General features: G+C 39.3%; 1 protein-coding gene across 6 annotated transcripts in view; it reads left to right on the forward strand.

Moving 5' to 3' along the window:
* The window catches only part of LOC122799976 (proton-coupled amino acid transporter 1-like), a 1,348,908-nt gene that overhangs the window by 280,990 nt on the left and 1,041,481 nt on the right, over nt 1–26,437 (forward strand). For all 6 annotated transcript variants that reach the window (XM_044069408.1, XM_044069412.1, XM_044069406.1 and 3 more), the window contains one exon: nt 16,033–16,186. In XM_044069408.1, coding sequence (XP_043925343.1) covers nt 16,033–16,186 — 154 coding nt within the window. The remainder of the gene's footprint in view (nt 1–16,032; nt 16,187–26,437) is intronic.

A 26,437-nucleotide genomic window follows, 5' to 3' on the forward strand; every position in this document is an offset into this window, starting at 1 on the left:
AAGAAGTCGCTTGACTGCTTTGTTGTTTTGCCGTGTTCTGAAGTGTAGTGTGGTCCCTTGTCCGGTATAGCTCCCGAGCGTGATTGTGCAACAGTTACTGACCTTAGGGTTAGGGTGTGGGTTAAGGTAAGTGCATATGTATGAAAGTGTTTACTGTTTTATATTTGTGTCAAATGTATGGTTGAGGTACGTGTGTGTGTGTTTTCAGTTGTTTACTTTGTTTTGGGCGGGTAGAAATTTGATTAAGGTAAGTGTGTATGTGTTTGGAGCTGTTTATGTAAATGGGCGAGAGCTACTGACCTTAGGGTTAGGGAGCGTATGGTTTAAAATGTTTACTGTTTTTTTTTTCCGTTAAATGTATGTTTGGGTTATGTGCTTTGTGTATTTAGTTGTTTACTGGTTTTTGGGGGGTATAATTAGGATTGGGTATGTGTGTATGTGTTTGGAAGTGTGTAATGTGTTTTTTTTTTTTTTTTTTTGTGGGGGTTGGAACAGCAATTTCTTTCCCTAGGAAAGAAATCGCTGTTCTTTGGATTCGACATTTTTAGCTTTCACTGAAAATGTGTCGATGTAACATTGTTCGCTGTTTTAAGCATTCGATGTTGCAATATAGATCCATATATATATATATATATATATATATATATATATATATATATATATATGTGTGTGTGTAGGTCAGGCAGCACTGTGCACATTACAAACTGCAGACCACTGCATTTCAGTTTTTGCTTTGGTGCACAACTGCATAATGTTTGTGAATCCTCCTGATCATCTGTAATAAAACATTTTGTCTGAGAAACATATAAAGTTGCATATGCTTGTGTATATGTACAACGGTTCCAGTTTTGTCATCTATAGACCATGTATCCTCTATACACTCCTAATGTGTAGGTAGAAGTGCTCACTTCAGGATATGCAGTTCATTTAAATTATGAATTAACAGGAGATATTCTATTCTGTAGAGGTCTAAAACTGTTGAAATTTCTTTAACTGTTTGTTAACCTAGCTTATAGTTATCTGCTTTCTAAGGTAATCCTGTTATTTTGGATAAGCAGCGTTGTGCTTGTTATTTATAAATATATTGAATTACTTTTACTAGTTATTTTTCAGTGAAAGTAATATATTACTATTACTTACTACTATTCAAAAATGGTAATATATTATTATTATTACTAGTTACTAACTAAAGTAATGCATTACTTTTTACATAAGGGTAGTTTGGCATTTATAATATTGAGATTTACTCTCACAAGTAAGCATGTCCATATAAGTGCATTATTAAAGTTGTGTACACAATCTTACAATGATGATGACTAGCATTTAACAGTTGAAAAACTCCAGCAGACTAGTCTTTATAGCTGTATAGCTGGGCAGCACAGTGCTGCAGCGGTTAGTGATGTCACCTCACAGTAAGAGGTTCTCTGGTTTGATTCTCAGCTGGGGTGCATTCTGTGTGGAGTTTGCATGTCCTCCTTGTGTTCGCGTGAGTTTCCTCCGGGTGCTCCTATTTCTTCCCACATTCCTAAGACATGCTGCAGGTGGATTGGACATTCTAAATTGACCCTAGGTGTGGTGTGTGCATGCATGTGCCTTCTGAGGAAGGTTGGGTGCCAGGCTGGCAACTCAACACCGTAAAACTGTACAGCCACTTGTTCTGCAGGTTGATGATCTGCCATGGTGACCTCTGACAGGAGCAGCTGAAAGGAGAAGATGACGATTAGTCTTTATAGCTAGACAGTCACAGATAATAATTAAACCAAACCATACACAGCCAGAAAATAATTATTTATTTAACATTTGTTTACTGGGAAAGTCTGACTTGGAACAAAGCCAATTTTCAGAGGAGGCCCAGGGAGAAACATTCCAGGGTACCCGGAGAAAATCCACACAAATGCAGGGAGGACATGCAGACTCTACACAGAAGGCACCCCAGCCGAGAATCAAACTGGAGAACTTCTTGCTATGAGGCGACAATGCTACCGCTGCACCACTGAATCGTAAACGAAACCATACACAGCCAGCAGCACAAGACCTATAAAAACCTAAAAAGAATTTTAAACAGAACGTAACAAAAATTTGTCAAGACAAAAGGTGCTTCAACAAAGTATTAGTTTAAGGGCGTGCACACTTATGCGACCAACTTATTGTACGTTTTTTATTTTTTATATTTTTTCCCCTAACAGATTTGTTTTTCAATTGATTTGTACAGGTTATAGATCACATTAAAGGTGAGAACAGTTTTGAAATTATTTGTTGTGGTTTTATATCACAAAAACCTGGCATTTTAACAGGGGTGTGTACACTCTTTTTATATCCACTGTAAGAGAACTAAAGTGGGACAGTAGGAAACTAAAGTCTGTCATAACAGTCATTGCTGTAACAAAACCACTGTTGTCAATATGTGGGTATCAGGTCAATCTAATCAATGGATAAAATAAATCTGATTTTGAAATCTTCTGCTCTTGTAGTTATGTAAATGTGCAATAGTAGTTTTTGTAAACAAATCTGGTAGCTGCTGATGCTGGGCACTGACTCATACCTCTAACTGTCGTCAAAAGGTAGGACATCAGTGATTCGACAGTCCTCCAAATTGTCTGTGAGTATATATAATATGACGTATGTATTTCCGTGTGTGTGCATGTGTCCTCTTGTAGATTGGCACTGTTCCCATGATTTCTTTGTCTACCTTGCACCCACTTCTTGCTATGAGGGGCTCCTGCTCCCTCACAGCACTGAATTGGTTTAATTAAATATCAGAGAATGACTGAATAAAACAATAAAGTAATGTTTCTGGAATAACTAAATTGTAATGCAATAGTGTTGTACTCATTATATATGTAGAAGCTGTAGCAGTATTGTTCTTTAAGAGTACAGCAATGTGTGCTTAACATACCATGTTAAAAATATTGTAAAAAGTTTCACAGTGGAATGTGATGTACTGTTAATTGCCTTGTTTTATTAAGCAGCACAAATAATACCACGTATATGTAGTGAAACAGCTATGATCAACACTGAAACATATGATGGTAAACATTTGGTTGATAAGATATGTATGCCAGCATCAAGAGTGTGGTAACTTGGGGAATTAGATTTATTCTGTGGTATGGTTATCTCAGACTTAGTATAATTAAGTAGCATGGTTATGGAGAAGGCCCTTGCTATTTGCAGCAGTCCTCTTTGATAACTGTGTCATTTAGTGTTTAATGCAACTTCAAAGCAATACAAAATAACAGTCTTTAAATGTAAAACATAATAAATTGGTACTTTCTAAATTCTGCAGTAACCTCTTAGTGCAAGAAATCTGGTCAAAGACTAGTATAATAGGAGGACAAAGGCCCAAAAATAGGGACAGAATTTAAAATATTGCTCATATAAACTTAGAAAGCTGACAGAATAACAGGTTTGTGTTATTATGCATTTTATGAAGGTTATGAAGTCTGAAACTCGTATATTATTTATTGACTTCAGTCCTCCATGATTTACCAGAAAACCACAAATTTTATGAGAAGCAGACCAAAACTATGTGGCTGAATCTGGACAGTTGAGAGGTATGTTATATACCCCCCCCCCCCCCCCCACACACACACACCTTCTCTCTGCTCACTCTCTCTCTCACACACACACACACACACACACACACACACACACACACACCTCCTCTTCTCTTTCGCACACATCTACCTTTTCTCTGCTCTCACACAGCCACACAGTCATACAAACAACTATTTTCTGACACAGTAACACACATGCTTTATCCCTCATGCGAACGGCTAGTTTAAATTACGTAGCTACACGCACACAATCTCTCTCATACAGAAAAATGAACCGCCAGTTTAACTGACATACATACTCGTACACTTGTAAAGTCATACACTCACTCACAATTACCTTGGCATGGCTAGTTTAAATTCTGCAGTAAGTGCGGAATGAGTTTAATAGCACGCATTAGTTGTTGCACTAGCATTGAAGTTGCTGCCGTTCAGTCCTAAAGCAGAAGTTAACTCCTGGATTTCATGGCAGCCGCTTTTACTTTTCATTAATGTTGTGACTTAAGATATCTAGTATGTAAAAACTTTAATTATGGCACTTATGCTTGTAGAGGACAGTTTAACTATCTTCCCATTCTACTCATGGACTTACTGACTTGTGTGGCTCTGTTAGTTTGTAAAACCTGTATGAGCTGCAGTAATGTTAGTTTAATGCAACACCATGCTTGTGCAGAATTCTATGGTCACGTCCGTCAAGTACAGCTGTAATTATTATCATTATTATCTGACTGCAGTGTATTTGTTTCTCGAAAATGTTTTAATTCTTGATATCCTTCAGAAAATGCACACTATTCTAAAACCGTTTTAAGTTTTTAAGCACACTATTGAAAATTTTTCCAGATTTCAGACCATTGTCTTCCTCCACGCATTATATGTTTGCCAGATGGCTATGTTTAAAATTTGTATGCCGAAATGCTGAGCAGTATGAGTTCTGCGGGCTACCAGCTCTTAAACTGCAATGTTAAGTTGTCTATCTCGCCTTCGTTCTTGCTGGCTCCGACTCGGCCATCTTCTATAGCTCAAGAGCTGTTTACTGGCTCGAGGCTACCCCTTATCCCATGATGCCTCGTGCTAGCTACAGATCTCGTTTGCCGCTTCAGCTGCAAGGTGTCGTTTTTCTGGCTCAGGCTTGTATTGACTTTATTATAGAACTTTTTTCTGTGACATAATCTTTTTTCTTAGTGGGTATTATTAATTTTTAGTTTTATACTTGTTGTGGTAGTTAAGTGTATTTTTTTTGTAGTCTCCCTTCCCTCTTAGAACTCGTTTTAATTAGAGAGTTCTTCCCCTCCCCCTCCTTATCATTTTTCTTGTCAGGTTAGCCGTTTAGGTTAGAGGCTTTCCTTATACCTTCTTGTTAGGCCAGCCGTTTGAGTTAGTGGCTTCCTAAAAAAAAAAAAAAAACTTTAGTCTGTATTATACCGTACTGTCTGTGTTTTTTCTGTAGACTGTATATTGGTTGTTGTCTTTTTGGTTTCAGGATGTCTAAAGAATCCAAGGTGTCTGGGTTCAAGAAGTGTGACTCATGCTGTCAAAAAATGTCTCTGACAGATAGGCACACTTCTTGCGTCTGTTCCTTAGGCACTGTGCACCTGCAGGACTCTTGTTCTATCTGCCATGCATTTAGTCCAAGAGTTCTGCAGGAGCGTAAGAATAAGCTTATTCTTAGGGGCCTTTTAAAGCCCCAGGATTTACCGGCCAAGACTCAGCCTGTGAAATCCCCAAAATCGTCGGCTCCAAGTGTGGAGCCGTCTTTGGTTCAGACTCTGCCTGCTACTTCGGTTCCGGCTGGAACCGATAAGACACTCTCCCCATCAGCTCCATCAGAAACTTCGGAGCCATCGCGGAGCCACAAGAGGCAGAGGTCACCCTCTCTGGAATCGATTCATTCGGCTCCTCGGTCTCCCCTGCTTCAGAGCGAGCGCAGTCACAGATCCTCTCACTCCTCTCGATCCTCTAGGCACTCAGATCACAACGTGGAGAGAGTGGTCAGTAGGTTGCAGGCACTTGCCAAGATGTTTTCCAGCCCTCCTCAACAGGTGTCGGCTCCGTTCACTTCTATCGATGTTCCTCCTCCGACTCCATTGAGCTCGGAGCCAGAGTTCGTTGGGGTTCGAGTAGTGGAACCGTCGGCTCCGATAACTCTTTCTCCTTCGGTTCCGTCGTCGGCTCCGATTCCCTCGATGGTACCGTCCGTTGAGGGATCTGGGCGCTGGGGCACCCTCTGCTCCGAGGGGGCGAGTGGCATCGGACCCTTGTCCGACCCCCCTCTCCCTCTCGGAGCTTCGGCGCAGGTGAGCTCGGCTCCTACATTGGCCTTGGAGCCATCTCCCTCAGTGCGGAGAAGGATTCTGATTTCCTCGGAACCGGAGCCTTCTCTGCATCGTGGCAGGGACACCTTTGATGTCATGAGGAGTGTGCTGGCCACTGAGTCAGCTCCACTATTGACCCCATCGGCTCCGTCGCTTGTAGTGCCTGTGCCAACCTCTGCTGCTTCTCCAGACCCCAAGTGTGCGGAACCAGCGCTCCAGGGCACCCCAGTGGGTGTTTCCTCTTCTTTCGAGGCCTCCCCTGATCATTCAGAGGAGCCCCCTCGTAAGAAGTGCAAGAGGAAGCACATTGACTTCCCTGAGTCTGTCACTTCTGATACAGACTTAGATGACTCGGAAGGGTCCCCGAGATTCCCCTCTGAAGATGTTTCCTTTTCGGACATCCTCGAAATGCTTAAGCAGAGGGGGAACTGGAATCCCCTAGCCCCTACTAAGGATGAGTCTGTATTCCTGGATGCGTTCGGTTCCCGACCTTCCACCTCCTGGGTTTCTCCGCCTTTCGATCCACTTATGTCAGTGGTGGCTTGAAAGGCTTGGTCAGCCCCGGATACCATGGAACCAACCCCGAGGAGACCTGGAAAGTTTATCACTGCACCCCATGATAAGCAGTTCCTTACCAAAGGTGTTCCGGTGGATGCCATGGTGGTAGCAGCAGCCACAAAAAAGGAGTTAGCGGAAACTTCTTCGTCTGTCCATCCTCCTAACAAGGAGTCTAGGACTATGGACAGATATGGGAAGCGAATGTTTGCTTCAGCGACTTTTCTATGAGGTCACTGAACTACTTATGCCATTTTACCTGGCTTCAGAGGGATCTCCTTTAAGAGCTCGGAGAATACCCTTCAAGATCCATCTGCTGAGGGGGCTCAAGCTAAAGTGGCTTCCCAACTGGTGACCCTTAATTCTGTAGTCAGCTCCACCATGAAGCTCATGTCAGCCCTCTTTACCTTCAAGCAAATCCCTTCCAGATGTTCCACCCAATCTGAGGGACCAAGCAGTCATAGAAGTTTCAAAACCGCTAAAAAAAAAAAAGAGAGTCATCCAGGAAGTCCCGGCAGACCAACACGGATCCGGATCCGGAACTTACTCAAGGTTCTTTTTGGTACCAAAAAAGACAGGGGACTGGAGACTGATTCTGGATCTCAGCAGATTGAACAAGTCTGTTCAAAGAACAAAGTTTCGGATGGTCACGCTACAGTCCATTCTACCCTTTTTGGGTCAGGACAATTGCATGTGCTCCATAGATCTTCAGGATGTGTACTATCATATCAAAATGGACAGGCATTCCAGGAGATTCATTCGCTTCCGGCTGGGAGCCAGTCATTACCAGTTCAGAGCTCTGCCCTTTGGTCTCACCACTGCCCCCAGGGTGTTCACCAAGTGTATGGCAGTGGTCACGGCTCACCTGAGACATCGAGGATTCCAGGTGTTTCCGTATCTAGACGATTGGCTCCTCACTGCTACTATCAGGCATGAACTTCTCCAAGCCAGGGACTACACAATCACAATTTGCTTCCAGCTAGGCATCACAATAAACTTCGAAAAATCTGCCTTGTTGCCCTGTCAATCTATCACCTATATAGGAGCAGACTTAGACACAAGGAACATGTCCGCAAGGCTGTCGCCAGACAGGGTGTCTACAATTCGCCAGCAAGTTCAAATTCTAATGCTGAGCAAAAAGATCCAAGTCAGGTTCGTCCTTCAAACTCTGGGTTCCATGGCAGCGGCAATTCTTCTAATCCTTCTGGCCCGCTTTCACATGAGAATCCTTCAGTGGCTTTTGTTCACACAATGGTCTTTTCAACTGCTGCCCATGCCTCACATGATCATGATCACAGAAGCATGCAAAAGGCACCTTTCCTGGTGGATGGTCTCCCCAGTAGTGTCTCAGGGCAGACCCTTCATTCAGCCCCCTCTGGTTGCCACAGTGACCACAGACTCCTTCCTGATAGGGTGGGGGGGGGCCTTATCAGGGCAGGACAGTCCAAGGCACTTGGCAGCCTGACGAGTACCATCTGCATTTAAACGTCCTCGAAATGAGAACCATGCTCCTAGCGTTGCAAGCTCTTCAGGACTCTCTCCCTTCTGGGACCATTGCAATTCAAATGGACAACATGTCAGTGGTGTGGTACATCAACAAGCAGGGTGGAACCAGGTCCTATCCCCTATGTCGAGAAGCACACGGACTCTGGCAGTGGGCGATTTCCTCCCAACGATTTCTGATTGCAATGTACATCCCTGGGAGTTCCAACGTCATAGCGGACAGGCTCAGCAGAGCTATTCTCATGCCTCACAAGTGGTCTCTGAATCAGGTAGTTGCGGATCTGATCTTCCACAAATGGGGACAGTCTTGCTGCGATCTTTTTGCCACCCCCTTCAACAGCAAATGCAGCAACTACTTCTCCATTCTTCCACTTCCAGGTCACTCTCCCAGAGACGCTCTAATCCACGATTGGCCTCAGGGACTACTTTATGCCTTCCCTCCATTTCCCCTGATACCGAAGCTCATACAGAAAGGTATATCATTGCGGTGCAAAATGGTCCTCATTGCCCCCTACTGGCCTCGACAGATATGTTTCCGTTCCTGCATCATTACCTTCTCGAGCAACCCTGGACTCTGGATCCCATTCCAGACCTACTGATTCATCAATCAGGCGGGTTGCATCAATCCCTTCAAACACTCCAGCTCACAGCTTGGTTGCTCCAATTCCAACCCTAGCCAGGCTTCCCAGCATTTCCCCGGCCATGCATGAGATTATTGTGTCCTCTCACAAGTCCATGACTAGAAAAACTTATGCAAGTAAATGGAAATGTTTTTCTTATTGGGCAGAGGCTAGGAACATAGATCCCTTTTCAGCCCCAGTCCACGATGTTATGGAGTTCTTAGCACAACTCTTTCATTCTGGGTCCGCTTCTGCTACAATCAGGGTTCAATTGGCAGCAATTTCTAACTTTCATATTGGGTTGTCTAATTCAAACATTATGTCTCATAAGCTCTGTAAAGCCTTTCTAAGAGGGACTTCTCTCCTTAGACCTCAAGTGAGAGATCCCCCTCCTCCTTGGGACCTTAATTTGGTACTAACCTCTCTAATTATGCCCCCCCTTTGAACCTGCAGCGCCCTGCTCAATTAAATTCCTATCTTGGAAAACACTCTTTCTGGTGGCTATTACATCAGCCAGACGCGTCTCTGAACTTCAGGCACTATGTGTTCGTCCTCCATACTTGGTTTTTCATAAGGATAGGGTTGCTCTGAGGACTAATCCATCTTTCCTTCCGAAAGTATGCTCAGAAAATAATTTAAACCAATCTATAGACTTTCCTGTGTTTTTCCCTAACCACACCAACAAGGCAGAATACAAATTACACCAATTGGACATTCATAGACAACTGCGTTTTTACTTGCATAGGACCAAGGATACAAGGAAGTCTGACCAACTATTCCTTTCCTATGCTCTAGGCAAACAAGGTCTCCCAGTTTCCAAAGTGACCTTATCCAGGTGGTTTTCTCACAGTATTACCTTCATTTATCAATTGAGAAACAAAGACTTGCCTATCAAACTGAAAGGTCATTCTACTAGGGCTTTGGCCATCTCTGTACCCTTCCAATCTAGGTTGCCCATGGATTCTATTTGTGCAGCTGCCACGTGGGCAAATCCTCATACTTTTATTTCTCATTACAAACTAGATATGGTCTCCAGGATCAGAGCTGACTTTGGCTCCACTGTTCTAAACAGTCTGTTTCAATGAGCCGCCCAGGATTATAGGTGCTAGGGACGCTGTCCAAACCAGCAAGAACGAAGGCGAGATAGACAACTTAGCATAAAGAAGTTATGTACCTACCATAACGTTCCATGTTAGTTGTCTTCATCTCGCCGCCTTCTTGCGTCCCACCCTCCGTCCCCCTGTCCTATTGGATTGAGAGGAGTTTTGGTTTCACTGGCTGAGTATTCTCTGGTTTGTTCCTCTACTGACTTAGAGAGTATGATAGTATGCTCAACCTGTTCCTGGGCAGGTTGTTTCTCTGGTTAAGTTTGGGCTTAGCTTTTACAAACGAGATCTGGGTAGCTAGCGCTAGGCATCATGGGATATAGGGTAGCCTCGAGCCAGTAAACAGCTCTCGAGTTATAGAAGATGGCCGAGTCGGAGCCAAGGATCGGCTCCGATCCCAAACAGCAAGAAAAAGGCGAGATGAAGACAACTAACATGGAACGTTATGGTAGGTACATAACTTCTTTTTTCTTTACATCGAGGAAACATTTGAAACACAAACTCACTAAAATGACGTCCACCTAACAAACAGGATAATATGCAATCATACCTACCATTTATTCCTGATTTTGCCTTTGTTTTTGTCCTGTCTCTGGTAGTTTGTTTTTCTGTTAAATTGTTGAGGATTTCAACAATTCAGTATATCTTATTGTTCAAAATGCATACTGACACAAAATCTGTAAGTGGATTAGAATAATAGATGCTTGAATCTGAACCCTTATACCCCTCCTCTGGCATTATCTACACATGGGTCATGAAATGAATGACATCAGCAATTGTTCCAGTAGTCAATAAGGAATGTCAAATGGGCCTCCTTAAAGGAGGCAATGTCACCATCATGGGGTGTTTTTTTTTTTTTTTTTTTTTAAATTGAAGCCTCTTAAAATTGTGATGGTTCCAGCGCTTTTGTCTGCATGCCAAAATCAGGATTTAATGGGGCCAATCGGGAATTCATGACACCCTATTATTTTGAGCCCAAAACTGGGAAATGCTAAGGAATGTGGTACAGTTGAGAGGTATGTTATGAATGCTACGTGCTATGAGTTGTGCCAACATTATGTTGTAATTTTTATCCAAATTGCCCCTTCAAAGTCTGCATTACCTCCTAACATCTGATTACTATTCATACTATCCAGGGCCCCCGGAAGTTTCCTATCACTCTTTAGGGAGTGATATCGCCTGCTTTGAGAATCACTGTTTTAAGCAAAAGTAATTGGTATTTAAGTTACTAGTTACTAAAAAAAAGTAATACAGTACTATTGCTTTATAACTATTTTGAAAACGTAACTAGTTATATTACTAGTTACTCGAAATTTTCATATATTACTGTAATATATATTACTGTAATGTATTACATATTGTAATATATTACTGCCATCACTGTGGATAAGTTAAGTGACTGCCATGAAACTGAGATTGCTACATTTGAACTGTGGTGTACAAAATGTAGCTAATTTATAATTTATTACCTTAATCACTGTACATTTCTATTAGCTACATTGAAAGGATATAGCTAACCTGATGGTTTAGTGGAAGACCTCTCAACTGCGCATTGTTGACAATTCTTCAACAAGCATTTCAGTTTCCTGTTTGCGGGGATCAGGTGGCTAGTGAGCTGGTGTTTTAAAAAAAAGAGCTGTGTATGTGTTGTTTTTTTATCACTAAACTCTGCTGGGATGGAAACTTGGTGATAACAAGCACCAAACAGCACAGTTCACAGTACTGGCAGGTTGACTTGGTGGGAACACATACAAATGTGTGGGCACAACACATTGAGACATTGCTTGCCATGTGTTCAGGCGACTTCGGTAATAAAAGACAAAACTTTGTCAGCTGTTTTTATAATGACATCATCTCCCTCACTGTAGAAATCTTACCCCCTCCCATCAGAGTCTTTAGTCTACATCTAAAGCTCAAAGTTTCAAAACTTCGAACTAAAAAGGCTGAGACCAGAAGACTGAAGTTTTGAAATTTCAAAAACTAAATAAACAAAAAAAATAAATAAATAAAAACAAATACTTTTTTTTGCATTTTTGCAGGGGGAAAAGTCCCCCTGCTAAATAAATATACCAACTCCAAGATCGCACTACATTGAAGAAAACGGTTAATATGATCCTTGCTGAACGGCAGTCTCCATTCAGAACGTTCGAAGTTTCAAGACTTCGATCTTCTGGTCTTGGACTTGTGAAGTTCAAAGTTTTGAAACTTTGAGCTTCTGAAGGGAATCCTCAGAGGGATAACACAGATATAGTAATAGACATCAAGTCAGAGAGCTGGAGATCAGATGTCATTTAAGACAAAAAAAAAAAACAGAATAAAAAAGTGCCATGTACATGTTCAGGGTTTTCATTTGTCTTCATTTGGAAAGTGAGTGAGTATCAGTTGAATCAGTTTGGTGTTTCATAGCTTGTAGCCTATATTTGAAGTAGTCCAGTTAGACATGGTGGCAGTTGCACAAGTACAGTTTACAGTAAAGCAGAGAACATCGTTTTCTATTTTGTTGGATGTTGTTTGGGTTTCAGTTAAGGGTTTAGGGCAGAGTATTGATAACAGAATGGACAAATCAATAATTATAGTCACTCATCTTTTATACCTGATTTGTCTTACTTGCATTGGGAAGAATTCTGTCATACCTTGCTCTCTTGTACTCCATCCATTTTGCCATCAGAAACTGTCATATGTTATCGTATTTTATAAATGGAATAGAAAAGCAGATAATACTTTTGAATTCTCCGTACCTTTGTTGCTAAGAACTGAAGCACAAGCAGTCAAGTGATTTTCTTAAGGTAGCATTCTGTACTGCTATCTGCATAATAATGGAAGATCATATATTCCATCCCTACAGCTGATGAAAGTAAATTTTATTCCTTTCATTTCCTGTGTTGTTTATTAGAAGTAAGTTCTTATCATACTGGTTCTTAGGAGATGAAAGATGCTTTCTTCCCATCTCATTTTCTCTCTGTGGTTAAAACACAGCCATAAGACTGCTTTCCATTTTATTGCATCCTTCAGATTCTAATAAGATAGCTCGGGTGGGTACTAGAGAGAGTGAGACAGAAATGGTAGTAGTGGAAGCAGAGAAAGAAAGCACATAAAAATATATACTTTAAAATACTCCAGGTAATGAGTTATAGCAACACAAGCTATTTTGATTTTTGCTTGAATGGAACCATTCCGCAAATGATCAAGGCAGTATATTCAGACAAAGCAGGAATATGTTCTGCATTTTTTTAATTTTTACCACCATTTAGGTCCTTATTAATAAACATTAGTGCACAGAGGAAAGAGGCTGGTATGGAAAACACCTACATACAATAGTCTATAGCTCTTCATACAGAATAGTAAGCACTGGGGTAGACCACTTACACTGTCTTGTTCTGTTACATACTCATTATATTACATGCATAAAGTGTGTGTGTGTGTGTGTGTGTGTGTATGTATGTGTATATATATATATATATATATATATATATATATATATATATGTATATATATGCAAACCACACCCTCCCCGATTATACACGATTCCAGAAGGCAGCACCGTTTGAGTACCAACTGGTCCAATCAATCTGGGTAACCTATAGGATAGTAGCTGCATCAGGTAGGGTGGTGTTGCTTTTTGTGGTGTAGCAATCCTCCTCCTCTGCTATTATGTTGATCAGCATATGGAACAAAACAATGTACTGGTCCTGTGGAATGAAGCAACATACTGGACCTGTGATCCTACAAAAAAAAAAAAAAAAACCTACATTGATACAGGTGAGCACTTGTATAGTACTGGATGTCATTACTGATAAAGTACCTAGATCCACCACATAAGCATGACAGTAGAAGGCACTGTTGAGCAAATTAGGAAGAGTAGCAGCAACAGCAGCAGCTTCTGGCTATTAAACTTGCCTCTACAGCAGTTGTGATGGAGATTAACACCGGAACACTGTATACTCCTTTGTACAATTCTTAGTCAGGCAAGGTCTTTCATACAACATAGACCTGAATCATGCTGCTGATTGCTATAGTACAGAACATACTGCACAAAAGGATGGCACACTCCTGTGCACTAGGTTTATGAAACCCAAGGTTAGTTTGATTTTTCCTTACAGAAACATTTTGCTCCTTTTAGATGAGAATCTTGGGAAGAATGTGCTTTCATTTAAGTAGTTTTCTTTTGAAAGAGATGTATATTTCATATAGTGCATATTCGTACACAAGTACACTGTGGTTAGCGCCATGGATGCAGAGTGGGACAGTACCCATTCTGTGCCTCAGATGACCTAGGTTTGTTTAGCAGCATTCAAGCTGGAGTGGACACCTATGCAGGGAAAGGGGTGAGAGATCAACTTCTGTTCATTCATAATTGAACAGTTCATGGTGCTGACTTAACACAGGGCAATATAGTCAAAATATTTTGACAGAACAGACTGCCTCAGTGATCACAGATACAGTGGATACAAAAAGTGTACACACCCCTGTTAAAATGCCAGGTTTTTACAATTTATTTGAAAAACAAATCTGTTGGGGGGGGGGGGGGGGAGTACAATAAGCTGGTTACAGAAGTGTGCACACCCTTAAACTAATACTTTGTTGAAGCACCTTTTGATTTAATTACAGCATTCAGTCTTCTTGGGTTGGGTAGGAGTCTATCAACATGGCATATCTTGACTTGGCAATATTTGCCCTCTCTTCCTTGCAAAAGTGCTCTAAATCTGTTGGATTGCGAAGGCATCTCTTGTTCACAGCCCTCTTCAGGTCATCTCACAGATTTTCTATTGGATTTAGGTCTGGACTCTGATCTATTCCAAAATTTTAATTTTCTTCTGGTGAAGCCATTCTTTTGTTGATTTGGATGTATGCTTGGGGTCATTATCGTGTTGAAAGGTGCAATTCCGCTTCATCTTCAGCTTTCTAGCAGACGCCTGAAGGTTTTGTGCCAAAAGTGATTGGTGTTTGGAACTGTTCATAATTCCCTCCACCTTGACTAAATCCCCAGTTTCAGCTGAAGAAAAGCAACCCCAAAGCATGATACTGCCACCACCATGGTTCACCATGGGGATGGTGTTCTTTTGGTGATGTGAAGTGTTGTTTTTGTGCCAAATGTACCTTTTGGAATCATGGCGAAAAAGTTCAACCTTGGTCTCATCAGACCATAACATATTTTCCCACATGCTTTTGGGATACTTGATGTATTGTTTTGCAAATTTTAGCTGGGTTTGGATGTTTTTCTGTGCAAGAAAAGGATTCCGTCTTGCAACCCTACCCCATAGTCCAGACATATGGAGAATACAGGAGATTATTGTCACATGTAGTACACAACCAGTACTTGCCAGAAATTCCTGCAGCTTCTTCAGTGTTGCTTTAGGTCTCTTGGCAGCCTCCTTGACCAGTTTTCATCTTGTCTTTTCATCGGTACTGGAGGGGAAGTCCAGCTCTTCACTGTGTTCCATGGTATATCCAATGCTGTGGAAATTGTTTTGTACCCTTCCCTTCTCCTGACTGATACCTTTCAACAATGAGATCCCTTTGATGCTTTGTAAGCTCTCTGCAAACCATGGCTTTTGCTGTAGCAAGCAACTGAGTAAATGTCAGGAAAATCCTACTAGGACAGCTGAACTTTATTTGGGGTTAATCAGTCTCTCTAATTGATGGCAGGTGTGTATGCAAGAAGACTGAATGATGTAATTAAATCAAAACGTGCTTCAACAAAGTATTAGTTAAGGGTGTGCACACTTACGCAACCAGCTTATTGTACGTTTTTTATTTTTTATATTTTTTCCCTAACAGATGTGTTTGTTTTTCAATTGAATTGTACAGGTTATAGGTCAGATTAAAGGTGGGAAATGTTTTGAAATTATTTATTGTGGTCTCTTTTTTATATCACAAAAACCTGGCATTTTAACAAGGGTGTGTACACTTTTTATATCCACTGTATTTACTGATCTTATATCTAACTGTTAGCTATGCTGTCCATAACACTGTTGTACTCAAAGTGTTATAAACTGAATTTGTTTTTTATATTTCACACTAATGGTAAAATAACATGAGTAAAATATTAAGTGTTCCTGTCTTCAGCATTGTTTAGCATCAGGGCAATTAATGGTATTTTATAGTGTTAACATTAATAGGTCTGTTTCACAAAATGGATCTGGTAGCTATGAAGTCTTAGCTTTGAATCCAGCTGGAATCAATTTGTTCTGACAAAAAAAAATTCTTAGTAAGATACCTTGTCACTTTCTGCAGTAAATCGTGTGAAGTGTCTCCTTTTATGATGGTTACCACAGATAAAAGATAATCCATGCATGCTATACATACTTGCCCAATTTAATATTTTCCTAGTAATATGAAGAACAATATATGTATTACTAATGCTATTTTGTCTTTGTTGGTTTAGCAACAATGTCATCAAAAAGGCTGGCTGATGAAGATTACAACAACTACAGCTCAGCAGAAGCCAGCCCCAATGAAGAGTTTCCAGATGAGTTGTTTAATGCTCCTTCTCCTACTGTTGGCGAGTATGAGAGGCTCGGTGAACAGTCTGGAACCAAGTAAGCTGCCTTCTGCTTTGACAGTTAAAATACAACTGTAAATGTTTCATGCTGTACAGTTATTTGAACTTTACTTTGAATATTGTCAGAAAATGAGTTACAATACACAGACAGTCCCATACCTAGCAATTATAACCATTGTTGACTGTATACACCTTATATGAACACGAAGTAACAACAGTAAAATATTCCAACCTGTGTCACACAAATACACGCCAGTCCTGCAAAGCCGTAGTGTTTACAATAACCAAACAACAGAGTAACTTAGTTTTAATTGGACAGTATCCATTCCCACCCAGTCATTTTTTCCAGGTTATGTTGTGCACCACACCTGAATGTGATAAATAGTACTGCTCAAGCTTTTAGTGCAAAAATAAAAGACAAAGCCAACAAGTAATGAGGAACAAAGGCCCATCATCAGGGATAGATGTTAAATATGGCTCTAATATGCATAGAAAGTTGCTCATATAACAGTTTTTATGAAATCATAGTAAATGATTTTTCCACTGTATTTCACACAAATGCATACTAGTTCTATAAAGCCTGGCTGTTTAAACTGAACAAATGAAAAGAGGGTAAGTTGCTTTCATCTTCAAGTCATCGCCCCAGGCCATTTTGCTTTATATACCTCATTCTACTGTAAAACTGAGAGTGCCACAAAAAAAAAATCTGTTTACAATGCGTTGTGTCTTGGGGGGGGGGGGGGGGGGGGGGGTTGCATGTCATTTAAAATAATGAGCACCATACTAGAATTAACAAAACTGCTAAAATAAGGAGAATGGATGAGTTTAAAGCCGTCCTTTTGCTGAAAATGCTATACAAATTAATAAAAAGGAGTCGGCAACAAAGGCGAGTGTAAATGTCTAACGGACTTAAAAGAACATTAGAATAAAGCTTAAAGAAGCTTCACCTCAAACATCTGAAGTCTAGAGAACAAAGTAAAACTGTAAAAAATGGGATACAAGGAAGATGTTAGTTAGAAAAGTTATTTTAACCTGGGCTGGAATGGAGAAGCAAGTTTGAAGACTCCTGATGTAGGAGGCTGTAAAAAATGACAAGAGACAAAAAACATAATATGCCGCAGTGGTGCCTGTGATGGACTCTGTTGGAGATTCAGATGCACAAAGAAATCTTATATCCTTGAGTCATGCACTATGAAGGGCATGATGTGCCTGTATGTTAAACAGTGGGCTGTGCGTACTAACATTGCAGAGGACATGAATCTGAAAGGAGCCCTTCTTATTCTGATTCTGCCAAATGGGAATAGAGTTACATGGCAATCCAGAACTCTGATATTGTGAGGCATGATCTAACAGGACTATATAGACAAGAAGAAGTGGTAAGGTCAACAGTTACTACCTGCAGCAGTAGGATACAGCCATGTCAGTTCCACACATTTCAACACTCTGCTGCAAAACAGCTGTTATGGCAGGGTGACAAGGTGAGTAGTGTAAGGCAAGACATCTGTCTTCTAGTAACTACTGTTGCGTCACCTGGTATTAGGAGCTACAACTCTCTACATGACAAGTGTGAGAGACCATCATATACATCAGAGCGTACTATTGTACATACAGTGGCGATAGTTTCATGGCCATGAAATGCTTCCAGAAGGATGGAAATGTGACATAACACAGTAGACATCTGTTACTTGGAAATCTGTGGCACATGTGTATAGTACTGTTTGATGATAATAGTAGCATATGCACAGAGCTGTGGTTCATTACAGGTTAGCTACTCCATGCGTACATGATCTGTTTCTGCTACACATGATTGGGAACCAAAATTCCTAGTACTGACGACATGCATCAACCTCATTACGCATCCCTGCATACTGATGAAGATTTGCATCCCATTACCTCTTGCTTGCCGTACATTAGCATACTGCTTCTAGTTGCTCTATTCATTGGTTGAATTTCTGATTGTTCAGATGCACAGTTGTATGCTAGTGTCTTGTTGTGATTCACTACTTATCTTTGCATGTATTTTTTTTTCTTTTTCTATGCTTTTTCCATGTTTGTACATTTCTGCCTTTTGCAGGTGCTCATGTTGCACATTTCTTTTACTCCATATAGACAACTGGCTATACCATTTTTACTGAATTACTCTGGTAATATATCACACTAACAGTGTGTGTGCTTGTGTGTCGTTGTGGTATTCAGTGTACTATAACTTTTGTTGGGACTGATGCAGCTGTAAACTTGTCACGATATTTATGTTAATATGTACGTGTACTGCATTACAGTGCATTACTTTTGGGTTGGTATGATCTACTGTTTTTCCTCCCTGTGAATCACTTTGTAAGTAGTGTATATTGATTATTCATATATGTACTGCACAAGGTCTTCAGGAGAGATGCATAGTAAAATAATATTGTTTCTCCATTGTTCCACCCTTTTCTGTGAGCTGGATATCTGTGGTTTCAGACCTGCGTTCCCACATGCTAGTTCTCCAAAGTGCATACCATGTCCATCAGTTCCACCATTTGTTTGTTTCACATCTGAGAGTTCCTCATACTTGCATACCATGTCCATCAGTCCCACCTTTTGTTTGTTTCACATCTGAGAGTTCTCCTCAGTCAGTATGAGGTACAGATGTGCATGAAGAGTCGGAATAATCCCACCTTGAAGTACTTTTCTGAGGTTTTGTGTAAAACTTCTATCAATTTTGAAGCAGTAACATAACCTTCCCGTTACTGGTCAGATCATTATTACATGAACTTTTGGAATCTGTATCTGCTTATTGATTCCAATGGAAACTACAAATTAAAGGATAGTGTCCAGCAATAATAATATCACCCATTCTGACTCCAAGGATATAGCTAGTATTTTAGCAGACAAATTTAGTGGCAACTTTACCCCTTCTATCAACATTGTTGCACCACTGTCCATAAGAATTTAGTTTCCCCTGAAATCACTTTAGAACAAGTCTTAGAATCCCTGTCAAGGGCTATTCATAATACTTGCAAGGGACTGGGCAATATACCAGGCTGCATTCTCATTAGTGTTAACATATGTATTGCCTGAGCCTCTACTTAAACTGTTCATCCTCAGCCTGTCTACAGGGTTTGTTGCTGATGCTTGCAGAGCAGCCAGTATGACTCCCCTACACAAGAATCGTCCTACTACAGACCCTAGTAATTGTAGACACATCAGCCTTACCAGCCTTAAATGTAAAGCTATGGAACGTAGCATAGTAATACTGATTTATATAGATGTGCAGCCTAACTGATCCAGATCCCAGTCAGTTTGGTTTTATGAAAGGCAGGTCCTGTCTCCTGAACCTAGTAAGCTGCTTTGAAAAAGTTACAGGGGCTGTGGACAGTGATCATGTTATGCACACTGCTTATTTTGACCTGGCCAAGGCTTTGACACTATCCCCCATGCTGATATTATGGAAATATTAGATGAGCATAATGTAAACCTCTGTATTGGTCTGCTGGATTGTAAATTGGCTGTCCAGTGATACCAAGTTGTAAAAGTTACTGATTCCCTTTTCTGAATGTAAAATTTTAACTAGTGGTGTGCCACAGGGATCAGTACTAGACCTTCTGCTGTTTATTTTGTAAACATTTGATCCAAAATCCCTTAAGTGTGGTTGACCAAGTTTCCTGATTACTGCAAACTGGGCACTGTTCATCTAATAATACAAAACTCCTTCAACAAGGGCTGGAATATGCACATACAGTACATAGTGTATCAAAAATAATATCAAACTAAATAAAAAAAAGTGCAGCATAGTAACATTTGGCAAAAAGTTGCCCCACCTCATAAACTATAAATTGTACTCTTCTTAAGATAGCTATGGTCATAAGAGATCTAGGTGCTTAAGTGGATCACTGTCTCTTATCCGATCATCATATTTCCACCATAGTCAGGAAGTCTTTCTATCTAGCCCAGTTGATTTCCAAGAGAATATCTTCAAGATCCAAAGAAGTATCCTGCCACTGTATTCTTCTCTATTAGACCCCTCACTGAGTACAGTGCCCTCTTTGGTAAATCCAAGCATATTACTCAATTGGAAAGGCCCCAAACATTTCTAACCAAGAAAATTAAAGGTATTAAATCTATCAACTACCCGGATAAATTAGCAGGACTCCCGTTATACTCAGTAGCCTACATGTTGCTGCAAATGGGCCTGTGTCCTGCTTTTTGAGCCATGAAAGATCAAGTCATATTTGACCTCCTATTTCTTTGTAAAACTAGTGGCTTTACAAATAACCGCACTAAAGGTCTAAATCTATACCAATAAATAAAACAAATAAACAAGACTCACTGTCGAGAAATGTTCTTAGGCTATGGAATAAGTGGGTCTGTATTAGCAAAGTGAAAAACCCTATGCACGAATACCAAAACATCGACCCCTAAACGGCGAACCGTGAAAATCCCGAACGCACTAAACTGCGAAAAAAAAATATCGAACTGTCCTAGTCGGCCAACTCCACCACCCAATATAATACTACCTACCCAAACAAAATAAATAAACCACATACACGCACTAACCAAACCCTACTTCTAACCTAAACTAAAGCACCAAAACCCTGCCTCCAACACTGCACTAAACCTCACAAACACAACTATCTATGCACTCTCCTTAACCCCTCCCTAACCCTAAGGTCCGTAGCTACCGCACACATCCCCTTCAGACATACACCTAAACAAAATAAATACACATACATACACACAAAAAAACCCTACACCTAACACTACACTAACTCTTACATACAGTACCTATCTATACACTTGCCTTAACCAAAATCCTAACACTAAAGTCCTATCTATCGCACACTTACCTTATGGAGCTGTACCGCAGACGGGCCAACAAAAACAATTCGACATTTCGAAATCCGCAGTTTTGACCGTTCGGGTTTTATGTACTTCACGCAATATGGTTCGTCTTTGTATTCGCCTAAAGGGATTTTCGATCGCGTAATAGGAACCCGAATAAGTTATCCCTACGGGTCAAGCAATGTAGTACTTTGCCTACCTTAAAGGTTAGTCTTGATGACTGGATAGTAGACACAAATGTACTCTAGGGATATCATGTATGACCTTGCTCAGTTTGGCAGGTGAGCACTATTAAGTTCTTGAAAAGTTAAATGTATATATGGCTATGTATCTTATGGGTTCTACGATCACTTGCCTAATATGTTTTATATCCTTATTGTAAGCACAACTGCAATTAAAAAGCACCTTCGTTCCGTTACAAGAAAGTATTTTATTGTCAGAGTTTAGGACAAGTATGACTCAGAATGCACATTTACCCAGTGTATGCCAGTCTACCATTGATCACCCAGAGAAGGTTCATCTCCGCAAATATTTTGGTCTGCCAGCTTATCTTCAAGATCCAGATTAGATTTAATTACTTGAGAAGTCTGCATTTGATCCTTATCCTTAAGGACAAAGAAGTTAAAGACCAATGCAAGGAAAAGGAATTGCCATTGGTAGCTGGTTATTTACTTCCTAGGATCTCACATTCATAGACAATAATTATCAAAAGCTAAGACTAATAAGGTGAGGGAACTTTCATAGATATTAACTCCCAGAAATAAAAAATGATGCCTTTTCTTAGGGAGGCATTTAAGCTGAGTAATGGGAAATATGAACTAACACTGTTCTCATTTCACCAGCATGTACTTTAGGTAAGAGAACTTTTGTACATGCTAATGGTCTTCTGAAGCTAACACTGATGTCATTTGATAGACATGTTCTTAACATTTATGAAGGTTTCCTAACTTGTAAGTATCAGAAGCCACCACTGATGGCCTTTCTTTGCAGGTATTTAAGGTGAGGGTACTTTTGTAGGTATAAAGTATCAAAAATCAACACTGATGTTATTTCACTGGAAGGTACATAACGGTGAAGGTACATAACGGTGAAGGAACTTTGGTGGAGACTCTCTGCAGCAACACTGATGTAATTTCGTAGATGGGTAGTTAAGGTCTTGGAACTTGCACAGATATTAACTTCAAGCATCAATTTAAACAAGACTGTAGAAGTAATATGCACAGTTATGTTGAAGTTTTATTAATGGGTATATAGAACTAGAGAAGTGTTGATATTAAGTAAGCTATGCAGGTAGAACTTTTTATCATTAAACAAAAACAAAACCACTGCACCAGATAAAGTCCAGACCACACTCCAAAAATGAATAATGTAGAATCCAAGCAGGTAAAGGGCACTCACAGCATAAAAGTCCAACGTTTGTTCAATAAAAAAGTCAGCACTTTCTCATAGTCCCACCACGCTTCATCAGACATAGAATTCCATTAAACAATGCTTCTTTTTGTAAAACACAACAACCAATCAGTGCTCATAGCCTATTGCCATTAATTAATCAAAAACTAAGCATATTAAAGCAGTCTGTCCCATTTTAAATGCAATCTCTCTCAATAAAAATTCAAAACATTTAACATGTATAAGAATTTATTCATTATCTACAATCAAATCTCATGTAATATTTCAAAACATTGAATCTAATGTAATATAACATTATAATCATTATACATTTTTTCATAACATGATGTGTGCATTTTAGTTTTATGTAACAACTGCAATTTTAAGGCATAACATTCACATTCAGTAATAGTGCTTCTTATCACCTCATCATCTCTGATCTAAATGCAATTTAAACATTGCTAACCTCATTGCTTAGAGTAATGTTGATCTCAAAGGGTATAAACATATTTCAACTAACGGACTAAGCCATTGCTCTATACATAAACAAAAAACACACAATGATGCTCGCATCGCTGCACCATTAACTTTTTAGAGTTACCTTATCACTTGGTAATCCAATATTAATAGGTATTGCTAAGGTCAAAGATTATAAAACTTCATAAAATTGGATCTGTGCCAAAAAATATTTTGAAACGTATCATAATGCTCTGTGTATCTCTCCTACTTAGAATTCTCGCGAGAAAAAAAGCATTATGCGAGACTTCACATGCTACCATAGCAACAAACAATGATAGTGTGCGACTAGTAAATAATCCAAATAGATGCATACTATGAATCATTTAAAATCTTCCTCAGCACAGAACATGCTATATGTCTTTTCTACTGCGAATTCTGCCAGGAATAAACATGCTACGCGAGCTAAAACTCGCCACCATATTAGCGGAGCATTGATGTATCCCAAGATACAAGACTGGGAGAAATCCTAGTATGCCATGTAACACCACCTAATAAACTCTCTACATAAAAATAATGTATAAATAGATGCAATTAAATATAAATAAAAATCAATCAAAAAATCCATATCAAACCTTTTACACCACAGTAATAATAAAACACAAAACCATAACAATGTATACATATAATGCTCAACTAAAAACACAACTCATCCTATCAAATCTACAGTTTAATAACATGCAATATATAAACATAACTAACACAAAACTACATCACCATGAACAATGAACTGAAATATATATGTAAAACACCACTATACCTAGAGTATCACATCATGTAAATTATAACTAAAAGACTACAATGAAAACGAACATATACAAAATGAACAACTATATTAAAACTATATGGACCAAGACTACATAAGAAACAAAAAAATGTTACATGAACTGAGTCAGTCAGTAATAGGAACTGTCTTCTATCCCTTAAAAAGTGTTTAAGCGACAAAGTTTCATTAAGACCCATGTCTTTATCTGCTTACAGCTTTACTATCCGTTTCTGCTTAATTTTTTCAAGAATATTCCTATTATCTCCCATCCTCATATTAAAAGATAGAATCTCGATAACTGTAAACATGAATTTGAGTAACATCTTCCTCAATAAGATGCTTCGCAGTAGCACTTCTACTGTCACCAGTGTTGCTATAATACAGATTTTCCCTTATTCTATCCCTCAAAGATCTAGTCGTCATTCCTATGTAGAACTTGGAGCATTGCACATATTGAGCTAAATGTATAACATTTGCAGAAGAACAATCAGCATAATGCTGAAATACATAGTTTCTGTTTGTTACCGGATGTTTAAAAACATTTCAATTAGATCGATGTGTTTACAAAAATTTCAGTGCCTAAAACAAAATGTTCCTTGTCTCTTAGAAACATTATATCTAAATGCATTTCCTTTTCTATGACAAAGTCATCATTTCAGTGATTTCAAATTTTTGTAAATAACTTTGGGATATGTGCCCACTACTTGTTTCAAATCATTATTAGTAGTTAACACATGCCAATTCTTATGAATAATATCCATAACTTCCCTATTATCTGAGGTGTATGGTATACATAACCCACATTCCTTCTTATGATATCTTTCAAATCTACTTGTAACTAACCTACTCCCTTCAGAAAAATAAGGTTGGCCTCTTCCTTTCCTTTCAATATAGGCCATTTGTAAATGTTCATTACATTCTACATCAGTATAACCTCTATCTCTAAATTCATTTAACATTTGCACTTGCTCAACCAACATATCATCTTTAGTCCATGGCCAGTAAGCCTGTGTGATGTTTTCCTTAAACTTTTATTATTATCTGTCTGTAAATTTTATAAACCATATGCCTTTGATAAAGTTCTATATTTTCTGTATACCTCTAAGCATTTGATGCATGGATTTTTTTTATGTTCACTTTAGCTTCCCGCAGCTGACAATCAACTTGTTCACCAGGTCCTGCTGTACCTGCCTTAGCATCCCCAGGTAAAACCTGACCCATGTCCAGAGCCATTGAAGAAATTATTATTATTATGCTGCCAGGGAGGGTTTTAACTGTACATTAACCTTCTCCCTTTGTGATCACTTCTTGAAAATCTGAGAATGGCTGTGCAGTAGGGATTGATGCATCAGCTTTTGAAAGGTCTCTGCTGCACAACTGACTCCAAGTACAAGTCTGTTATACCTTCTCAATCCTGTGTAGGTTCATAGGTCCACTTTTCAAGCTTACAAACTACTGGCCTTCAGTAAACTTGATTGCTATATTTTGATATTTTTTTTCTAGTTTCTGAAAAGTTAAATTAAGTAATTTAGACATATCTGATTTGGGACAGCTAAGCCAGATAGTTATGTCAATTACAAAAGGAGTCAGTGGTATTCTAAAATTCAAGGGAATAATGTGGATAGAATATTGTGATGCATATTAGAATAAACTTCATTGTATAGGTTCAAGAGATATGGAGAAAGGTGACAAACCTGTCTTACACCATTCCTAATCAGAAGAGGTTTTTGGAGAGACATTTATTAATAACTGGGTTGATGAGTTGGTATATACTATATTAATAATTATGATTATAACAAATTCTGTAGGGCATCCACATTTTCTGACCACATTAAAACAAATGGGATGTTGATTACATTAAAAGCCTTTTATTCATCAATTGCAAAAGTATAGATGTTGGGTTTATAATTTCAGTCTAACAGTTGCACAGATTCAAAAGTGAGTTCCTGGTCTGATGTTTGGCTACCAGCTAGAAAACCAGATTGAAATAGGGAAATCATGCAAAATAATACTTGCTTCAATCTTTCCACAAATACTACTGCATGTGAATACTACTGCATTTGTTTTGATAGACGGAGTTATTAAAGCAGTGGGTCTGTAATTGATAATCAGTTTATTATCTAAAGAGTTTTTATGGATTACAATTGTTTTTGATCTGTTAAGGTAGGTATTTGATATTTACAGTGGATATAAAAAGTGCAAACACCCAAGCTAAAATGCCAGGTTTTTGTGATATAAAAAAAAATGAGACCACAGTAGATCATTTCAAAACTTTTCCCACCTTTAATGTGACCTATAACCTGTACAATTCAGTTGAAAAACAAATCTGTTAGGGCCAAAAATGTAAAAAAATAAAAAACATACAATAAGCTGGTTGCATAAGTGTGCACACCTTTAAACTAATACTTTGTTGAAGCACCTTTTGATTTAATTACAGCATTCAGTCTTCTTGGGTAGGAGTCTATCAGCATGACACATCTTGACTTGACAATATTTGCCCACTCTTCCTTGCAAAAGTGCTCCAAATCTATCAGATTGCAAGGGCATCTCTTGTGCACAGCCCTCTTCAAGTCACCCCACAGGTTTTCTATTGGATTTAGGTCTGGGCTCTGGCTGGGCCATTCCATAACTGTAATTTTCTTCTGGTGAAGCCATTCTTTTGTTGATTTGTATGTATGCTTGGGATCATGGTCGTGTTGAAAGGTGAAATTCCATTTCATCTTTAACTTTCTAGCAGACACCTTAAGGTTTTGTGCCAGAAGTGACTGGTATTTGGAACTGTTCATAATTACCTCC

The sequence above is a fragment of the Protopterus annectens genome, chromosome 4.part0 (assembly GCF_019279795.1).
Source record: "Protopterus annectens isolate FY-2018-M chromosome 4.part0, PAN1.0, whole genome shotgun sequence".
NCBI classification, from domain to species: Eukaryota; Metazoa; Chordata; order Ceratodontiformes; family Protopteridae; genus Protopterus; species Protopterus annectens.